Here is a 10,486-nt window from a genome sequence, read left to right on the forward strand (position 1 = left end):
CAGCTGTTCCCTCAACTACTCATGAGTTTTCTCTTATTCTGAGCAGCTTATAAACATGCGAAAATATTTCCTTGCTTTTCTCCTCCAGCTAATTGCCCCATTTCTGTCTTCCTTTTAGCAAAACTCCAGTTTATATTCCATGTCTCCTCTTCCGTTTCTCTTAAATCCAATGAAATAAGCATTTCGTCTCCTCGCCCTCACCCCTCCAGTGAAACAGCTCTTTTCAAGGTCTGGAGTAACCTCATGTTGCCCAATCCAGCGGTCAGTCCTGGGGCCACACCAGGCCTACCCCTCTGTTTGACACAGCTGGTCCCTCTGTCCTTCTTGAGATACTTCCTTCCCTTGGCAACTGAGCCATCACACTCTCTCCTCTAGCAGTGCTAAATGCTAAAGCTACTCTTTGTCTCCCAGATGTTGAGCCTTAAAATGCACTCTTCCACTGGAAATCACCCAGTGACTCTCCCGGTGACAGAACCCCAACTTGAGCCAAGTGTTCAAAGCCTGGCTGCCAGCCGCTGCCACCTCCTCTCTCACAGCACATGTGTGGTGCTGCCCTCCACGTGGGCTTTCTCACCACATCCCCCCAAGATCCCTGGGACCGGAGGGGTTCCCATTTGCAGATGAGGAAGCTGAGGATCCGATTTTCCATCGCTTGCCCAAGGCCACACAGCTCGCAGGTGTCCCCTGAGAAGGCTTCTGATTCCAGATCCTGCGCTTCTTACAACCCATTGCTTGGCCTGATTCCTTCAACGTGGTGCTTCTGAGTAAAGCGGGGTAGTGAGGTCTGGTTCCTCCTTTCAGATTCCAGGCTGTCCATCTGGATTTCCTCGTGAGAGTGCAGCGGTTTCCCCTCTTCACCCCAGGGGCTTGGCAGTCACGTGTGTGGGACAATGGGTGCTCTTACTGTTTGAAATGCTAAAGCTCCCGAAATGAAAGGCCAGCTGCAGAGTCTGAGAAGAACAAGGGCTGCATGATTGGATCAGACATCTGTGGGGGCCTCCTGGCATTTGGAGTGTGAGTGCCTTAGAGAAACTAACCATTCTGGCCCCGGGGAGCTGGCGACTGTTAGTCTTGGTGGTTTTGACCGCCAACTGCCCCAGGGGTCCCAGCCTGCTGTATGACTCAGAGTTCCCAACACTCCCCCTATTCTTCTCTTACTGGGATAGTCAGGAGGCCACGTCTAAGGCATTTTAATTTGGTAATAATCTGACCCACCCACTGTACCCAGGGCCCTGTGTTTTTGAAGTTACTGTTGCTTTTTGAATTGGGCGGGGGCAGAGGGGTGTATAGAGCCGATCATCCTTGCTGTGTGACTACCTTGCACTGCCATGGGAAGAGCCTTTCCTGCCGGGTTCTGGCTCCCCGTGCTCTGTCTTGCGGGTGCTCCCTCTTCTCTACCAAAGGTGACCTGAGCCCATGGACCCTGGACTGTCCCATAGCCCTTATTCTTGAAGCACCTTGCCAAAAGTTGATGGTGTAAACTAGAGAGGAAAGAGGTGGCCAAAGGTATATCTCTTATTGTACGTGTATTTACGCAGTGCACTGTGTTAAAGAGGCAACTGTCACTCATCTTTCATAGTCTCTGTGAAACTTTCTAGAATGCAGGAGGACCGCAGGTATCCACTGTACAAGGTGGGCAGGCAGGTGGTGGGGGATCGGGAGACAAGAATATGAGGGACTCATGCTGCCTCGCTGCTCACATACACACTTTTGACCCTCTTCTCATCTCCAGATTCACTGCCACTTGCGCACTAGCCCTAGACTCCGCTTCCCTGTGGTGGCATTTACTGCGATCCACGCTGCTGGCAATGCCATGTTAAGAGCTCCTGCACTGGTGTTAGAAACAGGTTCAAATCCAGCATCTGTCACTTACTAGCTGTGTGATTTTGGATAAGTCTCTTCATCTTCCTGAGCTTGTGTATAAATTAATAATTAATAGCACATGGCTATTGAGAGGAGTAATTTACAAAATCTATAGTTTTCATCACTGTGCCTAGTCCAAAGCTTCCAGTAAGTTTAGTAATTGAAATGTAGTTGACATTTTGTTTCTGAAATAGAGTTGTTTCCATAAGAAAAATATTGTTATGTAAATTTTCTTATTAAGCCTTTGACTTTCTTTTGCCTACCAAATAAAGTCCCTGCCCTGGCCTGTCACTCCTCATTTGCTTTTTCATTTCAGGCTTTAAATTTCATTGGTAGGGACGGCTAAAAAATACATGGACTTCTAGAAGAAATTGCACGTGGATAAAGATGAGTTTGTCTAAATTCACTGAGCAGTTACTCTGTGTACCACCCTGGGCTAGGCCCTCAGGGGCACATGAGTAAGTCATACGTGGCCTATGATAGGCAGTGCCCCATTGTGTCTGGCTATCTAGTGCAGGTGCCAGCCCCTCCCCCCCCAACACCACCACCTTATATGACCCCACCCAGTCCCTGCGGGAGGCAGCCCTAAGGGAAATTTGCCACACGGCCCCAGCACAGTAGAGCATCTGGGCATCAGAGTGATCAGTTTTGGCAGCAGGTCCAAGGGCGGAGGTGGGGGGAGGCTGGGACTGGGAACTGGCAGCCAGCCGGGACTTCCTCAGCTGCCCCAGCAGGCAGGGCCTCCAGCCCCAACAGTCACTGAAAGTATCCTCGTCTTCCCATGTAGTTTTCTCTAAACTACTCCAGCCCCACACTGAACACACAAAGGCATTGAAGCCCAAAGGTACGAGGTGACTTGTCTGCAGTCACATGGCAACAAAGCCAGGGCTGAAACACACAAGTCTCCTGAAAAATACTCCGCCATCTCTGACTTGTGGGTTCCCAAGACTGTCTTGGCTCCAGTCCAAGTACAGTGAGACTTTCGGGGTCTTTTTGTTCCTTAATAAAATTATAAGCGTCTTTGTTTGCCCATTTCTGTGTAAGGTACTGGGGCGCAGGGTTCAATCAGACTGAGCTCAGGAAATTACAGTGTAAAGAGGGAGACATGCTACCAACAATGACGGCACAGGACAGCGAGTGCTGATGGGAGTTAGCATGTAGTGTGGGTGGCGGGGGGCAGTCTGGAGGTCAGGGAATTACTCCCACTGAAGTTGACATCGGAGCTTAGTCTTGAAAACCCAGTGGGCATAGCCAAGTAGAGGAGGACAAGGAAGAACACTCCAGGCAGAGAGAATAGAAGAGCACGAGAGCTTTCTCAGCTGAATGTCTGACGGTCACAGTAAGCAGCCCCAGCGTACATATGACCTGTATTCAGGGCACCCTGCGTGGCTCCCACGGCTGGAAGCATCGAGGCAGATGAGGCTGGCCTGGGGCATATAGAAGGATGTGGAAAGGGCAGTGCCGCTGACTTGACCGAAGTCTGAGCAGCTCTCTCTTCAGGTGTCCAGGCTCTACCTTCCCCGTCTGGGAGCCTGGATGGAGTTCCTGATTTCCTCGGTATCAGGGTGACTGCAGAGAATCTATGTGAACCCAGTGAGTTCTTTTTACCAAGTTCCAGGATGGGCCTTGCTTATTTATCTACCTAGTCCTTTAGGGCTTTTTGATTTTGGGGGGGGTTTGCCCCCCCCCCCGAAGCCTTGGTGCAGAAGAAGGACTTATATGCTGATGGTAGGGAATGAAGCTTTATTCAAGGCTTAACACCTACAGCTCTTCACAAACCAGCAACCCCCTGACTGCTGCGTGCCTGGCAGGCTGTGACTCTCCTTCTCCTCCCACAGGCCTGCGGAGTTAGCCACCAAGTACGCCAACTTCTCAGAGGGAGCTTGCAAGCCTGGCTATGCTTCAGCCTTGATGACTGCCATCTTCCCCCGGTAAGCGCCCCCTTTCTTCCCACCACCACCACTGAGACAGCCTGCCTGGTCCCTGGCGTGGGAGTCAGAAACCCTGCCCTCAGGGCAAGTGATGTGCTCCAGAGGAAACAAGATTCTGTCGTAACTTCCCTTCTGTGTCCTTGAGTCTGTGGGTCCCTGGAAAGGACTTTGCTTTTAGTTGGTTCCCACCCCAATCCCACTCCGTGCCCTTGCTGTATCGCATCCCCTGTTCACCTACCTGCACAGCTTGTTCTGTGGGAGAGGCAGAGGGAGAGCCTGTGTGGTTGCCCTGCGGAAACCAGGCACCCAGAGGCAGCCAGGCAAGGCAGTGGCCCAGTCATAGTACAGGAGAGCCTAGTTATAGTATCAGTGACCAAACTGTTTATTTATTTATTTTAATTTTTAAAGGTTTTTTTGTTTGTTTGTTTTGTTGTTGTTTTTTACTGAGAGAGAAGAAAAGAGTGGGAGAGAGAGAGAGAAACATCAATGTGAGAGTGAAACATTGATTGACTGTTTCCTGCACGCCCCCACTACTGGGGATTGAGCTGGCAACCCGGGCAGACATGTGCCCTGACCAGGAATTGAACTGGAATGATGCCCAACCAACTGAGCCTACCAGCCAGGGCAATGGTCAAACATTTTTGGAAGCTAGGAGCGGCAAGGCCAAATAAAGCAGGGATCGAAGAGGAGTCTCTGAGACTGGCTATTTTGACACCATCTCTCCTTGTCCACTCTGCATTCTGGATTCCTGATTCCCTTGATCACAGGCTTGCTGAACAAAGCTGTGCCAAACCCTGGGAGCTCCTTTTACCAAATGCTGCCGCGGGGCCTTGGTTGCTGACCTGCCTTTTCCTTTCGGGTTTTCTTTTACTGAAGCCTTCGTGTGGAGCTGGGCCTGACGTGCGGAGATTGTCTTGTCTGCACCCTGGAGCACAGGGAGACTGTCAGGGTGATTTCGTTTCTTCAGGAAATTATGGGAGTGTCTGACCTGGGGGGCAGGGGAGAGGCTGCTCAGGACCCTCTGGGAATATGAATAGCTATTGGGCCACCGGAGCAGCCCTGGGGTGGGCTGCGCTCTCTGGGGAAAGGGCTTGCACACCATCCCTTTGAAGGCTGCGGTTAGGGCACAGAGTGTGCTGCACAAGGGTGCTGAGAAACATAAAGCCTGCCCAAGCATAAATCCAGGATATGCAGGTTTTATGCTCCTTTTCTTTTTCTAACTGAGCGATACAAACTCAGCTACTTGTGTAAAACAGGGGCCCTTCTGGCTGAAAATCTGGTGTTCAGATTGTCCTGGATTTGCCTCTGAATTGATTCCAAATATTTTGCTTCCCCCAGCTATTTACTGAGCACCTCTTAAGTATCTGGCACTATGTTCCATATTCTTACCTGTGTTTTCTCAGTCCTCTGGGCCAGACACCTGTGAGTTTCCTTGACCTGTAAATAGTTTCTTTTACTTTTTCTAATTGAAAGTACTGTGAGCATGCGATTTAAAAAAAGTAAATAACTCAAACAGGCCAAAGGATATATACTCCCACTCTAGGTCCCTTCCCCAGAGATAGTCAGTATTACCATAAATGGGAACATACTGTATTTATTGTTCTGTATCTTGCTTTTTACTCCTAACAGTGTATGTTAGAGATTATCCTATGACCAGTATAAATGGATCCATCTTATTTTTAAAATAATTTCATAATATATAATTGTAGGGATGTATCATACTTTTAGTAAAAATAAGGTTTGTTAAAGTGTAATTTACAAGCAGTAAAAATGGCTTCTTAGTGTAGTTGTGTGAATTGGGTAAATGCATGCCTATTGCATAACCATCAATAGAACATTTCTGTCAGCATCCCCCCAAGTTTCCTTGTGCTCCTTTACACTTAACCTTCCCCTGACCCCCCAACCGCCGGCCCTGATAACCACTAATCAGTTTTCTGTCCCTATAATATTTCCAGAATTTCATGTAAATGGGATCATACAGTACGTAGCCTTTTGAGTCTGCCTCTTTCACTTTTTAAAATGCATTTGAGATTCACTCATGTGTTGTATCTGTTGTTCCTTTTTGTTGCTAAATAGTATTCCCTGGTATGGATGTCATATAGTCTGTTTATCTATTCAGCACTCAAAAGACACTTGAGTTAATTCCAGTTTTTAGCTATTAAAATAGAGCCACTATACACATTTGTGTACAGGATGCATGCTTCACTTTATATAAGAAATTGCAAACTTTTTAAAAATTAACTACGTCATTTTGCTTTCCTGCCAGCAGTATATGAGAGTTTTAGGTTTTCTACATCGGTGTCATCAGTGTTTTTAGTTTTAGCTATTCTAGTAGGTTTTTACTTTGTTTATAATGTTTTTATTTTCCTTTGGCTGCTTTTTGAGTGTTTCTTCTTATCACTGATTTTCAGTAATTTAATTATAATGATCTTGTTATGGTTTTCCTTACAAACCCTAGCTTGTGTTTATTTTTCTCCTTGGATCTATGGATCCATACTTCATTTTTAAAATCAAATTTGGGAGTGTTGACATTGTTTTCAAATATTTTTTTCTGTCCCACCTCCCTTCTTAGGGTTCCAATTACATGTATTATACCATCAGTCCCACAGGTGGGGTTTTTGTTCTTCTTTTGTTTTTATTGGTTTGTTTTTTTCCCAACCTTATTTCACTCTCACTCCATCCTAAGCCTCCTTCCTCCTTGTGCTCACCCAGTCACTGACTCCCACACCTGCGCACAGGTAGTGGATCAGGCAGTGGTAATGGAAGGGATGCTGATGTGCCCTGTGGTCCAGGCTACAGAGTCCTGCTCCTCTGGGAAGCCGGCTTGTTCCCTCTCACATGTTTGTGCTCTCTGTTGGGAGATCCTCCTTTCATTCCTTATTGAAACTTGCCTGCCTGGATACATCTTTGGGCAGAAGATCCAAAGGAACTCAAATTTATTGAGCATCTTCTCTGCTCTAAACATTGGATTGAGGCCTTTCATCTGTTGGTCTCATGGAATGGAAAAGTCGTCTGTGACCTCCACCCCTTTGCATGCACCCAGTTACTCTTTTCTCAATCTGTATTACCAGTGCTACATACATAGCTCTTCATTGTATTTATAATTTGTTGATGTTTCTTCTACCATAGTAGGTTCTGCACTTCTTAGAATAGAGACATTCATGGATGCCAACACTTAGCAGAGCCTTTAGCACATAGTAGGCACTTATTGTTTGTTTTATGAATGGATATTAATATCTGCCCTCAGGAAAGTGAGGGTGTGAGGAATGTTGATAAAACACTGTTCCCATGGAGAGAGTTACTAGAAAAAAAATAATTATTTTGACACATACCAATGCACAGTAGATTGGAAAGACTTGAGATGTGGAGACAGAAAGTTCTCATATCTTAACAGGCTGTGTGATCTTTGGAAAGTCTGAGCATTACTTAACTCATTAGTCAAGAGGATGAATTGAGATGATATATCTTGGGGCTATAAATGTAAGATCGCTTCAGCATAATTGTTAGACACTTACTAAGTGAATTGTCATCTTCTCAATGACTTTTTTTATAATCAGGTAAGTTTTTTAGAAAGAAATAAAGATTTCAGATAGGTCAAGGTAAACATTTTGCACTGTAGGTTTAAAGAAAAAAATACAACTCATAAAACCTTAATCGACACACCCGTTTTCCTGGCAATGCTTTGCTCCATGTGTTCGAGTGGCTTTTTTTGTGCTTTGGTGAAAGATTGAGTATCATGTCTTTTAGATGGTGGCCAGAGGGGCCACTCAGCATTGGGAGCAAGTGCGGCACCCACAGGCTCAAAGCCCTTGGCAGACACCTTCAGCCGGAAGCAGAACCCAACCCGACCACGGCCATGCTGCGGAGCACTGCCAGCAGCAGCCACCAGGATAGCTAACACCTAGTGATGGATCCATATTGATGTATCAGGTCCTATGTTAAGGCCTTTTCCTATTGTTTTTTTTTCCTGTTTTAATACTTCCAACAATCATATGAGATAGGTATTGTTATTAATCCTTTTTTAAATCGGGGGAGATGGAGGGGTAGAGAAGCCAGGCGATTTGCCTGAGGTCACACCGATAGGAAGTGATGAAGCCAAGTTTTAACCCAAGCCCTCTAACCACAGACTCCACACGCTTACCTGCTGCATTCTGCGTCCTCTCCCGGCTGCCATCTCATGGCAGGCTGGCTAGTTGTCAAAGTGCAGAGGTCTACCAGATGCCTGGTGGTGGCAAATGAGGTATCAATGTAGAATTGCTACAGCTCTACGAAAGGAAAGCCTCACTTCTCCTAAGACACACTTTGCTCTAGGAAGGCCAGGGTGCATGGTGTTTATCTGTGATTGTGTGTGTCTGTGATTCTCACTGCTGAGGAGTCATTGCATGGTCCAAACTGGATGAATTCCCCAGAGCACAAGGATGGCTTTTGAAACCTTTCTGAGCTCTCTGAGGCAGCACGTCTGGAGTATTGACAGAGTCCCAGCTGCCTGTTTTAGGACCCTCGCGTGAGAAGGTACAGGAGGCCTATTACACTGCCCTGGGGGCTTTGAGAGCTTGTGGGCTCCTGGCCAGGGTAGCTGGATGTCTGGTATCCCCACATTCCAAAACCCCTCCCTCTCTGCCATTCCAGAAAAGGATCCTGGGACTTTTATCACTGCAGCACTGGGGGAGGGGGAGGCGGGGAGGGCGCAGCTAAGATTGAGAGGCATCCTTGCTAAGCTTGTCCTGTACCATAAATTACAGAGGAGAGCAGAGCACTGTCCACTTCTACAGAATCACTGTCCTTCCATACCAGGAGCAAACTGAGCCCCCGCCCCACCCCTGCGTGTGCAGAAGGCTTGCTATAATTGCTTTCTCCGCTTCCTCACATCCCGCTAACGCTTCATGTCTATAGTCTAGCTTCCTCTCCCACTCTCCCCTCCCTGCAGTGCTCTAGTCCAGGTCACCAAAAGGACTACCTGACACAGCCAGTGGATAGACCTTCTCCTTTTTATTTTGACATCTCTTCCTCCGTTTTGAGCATTTGAAACTCTCCTCATAAAGTCTTTGTCCAAGCTCCCTTCCAGTTCTACTACTTCTCTGATTGTTCCTTCTCAGTCTCTTTTGCAAACAATCTCCTTCTTTTGTGCCCACCCTTAACTGTTGATGTCTGCCATTATGGCTCCCTTCTCCCTCCACTGCTTCAGCTAACACGTGTGTGCTGATGACTCCCAAATCTGTTTGAGCCCAGACCTCTCCTGATCTGTAGACTCAAACACCCAACTTCCTGCTGGACAGCTCCACTTGGATGACTCTCCAACGTCTCAACATTAGTATCTCCACCTCATTGAATTTTCAGTAAATCAGATCAGTCCAAGCACGTTGCCTGTTTCACTGAATGACACCACTATCCATCACTCTGTCACCTGAGCCAAAAATCCGGGAGTCTTTCTTTCTCCTTCCTTTCTCAAGCAACTATCCAATTAGTCACTGAGTCCTGTCACTTCTACCCTCTAGAACAGTGATGGCAAACCTATGACACCCGTGTCAGAGGTGACACATGAACTCATTTTTTTTGGTTGATTTTTCTTTGTTAAATGGCATTTAAATATATAAAACAAATATCAAAAATATAAGCCTTTATTTTACTATGGTTGCAAATATCAAAAAATTTCTATATGTGACACAGCACCAGAGTTAAGTTAGGGTTTTTCAAAATGCTGACACGCCAAGCTCAAAAGGTTCGCCATCACTGCTCTAGAATATCTCTTCTATGAGGTCAGTCCCTTCCCCCTCCTCTGATTTCCTCAGCCTCTCCTGGATCTTGGACCTGAAGAACCAGAAACTTAGATCTTCATTCTCTTTACTGACTCCTTTATATCACTATTTAATCATACTCAAGTTGCCACATCAACTCTACTCTCTTATAAACCTAGTGATAATAGCTACCATGTCATTCATTCAACGTATCTTTTTTTGAATATGTTTTTATTGATTTTAGAGAAAGAGAGGACGAGAGAGAGCGAGAGAGAGAGAGAAACATCAATGGGAGAGAACCACTGATCCACTGCCTCCTGCATGCCCTCTATTGGGGATCAAGCCTACAAACTAGGCATCTGCCCTGACCAGGAATTAAACCAGTGATCTCTGGGTGCATGGGATGACACTCAACCAACAGAGCCACACTGGCTGGGACTCATTCAGCATATCTTCATTGAGCACCTACTATGTGCCAGACACTTTTTTAGGGCTAGATGCCCAAGCATTGTATAAGACACATTGTATACAAAGAGCTTCCATTTCTTTTTTTTAAATTAAATCTTTATTGTTCAGATTATTATAGTTGTTCCTCTTTTTTCCCCCCATAGCTCTCCTCCACCCGGTTCCCACCCTACCCTCTGCTCTTACCTGCCTCCCACTGTCCTCATCCATAGGTGTACGATTTTTTTCCAGTCTCTTCCTGCACCCACCACACCCCTTTCCCCCAAGCATTGTCAGTCCACTCCCTTTCTATGCCCCTGGTTCTATTATATTCACCAGTTTACTCTGTTCATCAGATTTTTTATTCACTTGATTTTTAGATTCACTTGTTGATAGATATGTATTTGCTGTTCACAATTTTTATCTTTACCTTTTTCTTCTTCCTCTTCTTAAAGAATACCTTGCAGCATTTCAAATCTTTGACTTGATTCTTGGGATCCTCTTGTCTGCTGT

The 10,486-nt window shown here is 46.2% G+C and overlaps 1 protein-coding gene across 4 annotated transcripts in view; it reads left to right on the forward strand.

The window, feature by feature from the left end:
* The window catches only part of ST3GAL3 (ST3 beta-galactoside alpha-2,3-sialyltransferase 3), a 150,423-nt gene that overhangs the window by 78,789 nt on the left and 61,148 nt on the right, over nucleotides 1-10,486 (forward strand). For 3 of the 4 annotated variants that reach the window (XM_006762621.2, XM_015563191.1, XM_006762622.2), the window contains one exon: nucleotides 3,702-3,794. In XM_006762621.2, the coding sequence (XP_006762684.1) occupies nucleotides 3,702-3,794 (93 nt within the window). Of the gene's footprint in view, nucleotides 1-2,235; nucleotides 2,322-3,701; nucleotides 3,795-10,486 lie in introns of those variants that run through there. The other variant, XM_006762623.2, reaches the window with a different exon arrangement.

The sequence above is a fragment of the Myotis davidii genome, unplaced genomic scaffold, assembly GCF_000327345.1.
Source record: "Myotis davidii unplaced genomic scaffold, ASM32734v1 scaffold458, whole genome shotgun sequence".
NCBI lineage: Eukaryota > Metazoa > Chordata > Mammalia > Chiroptera > Vespertilionidae > Myotis > Myotis davidii.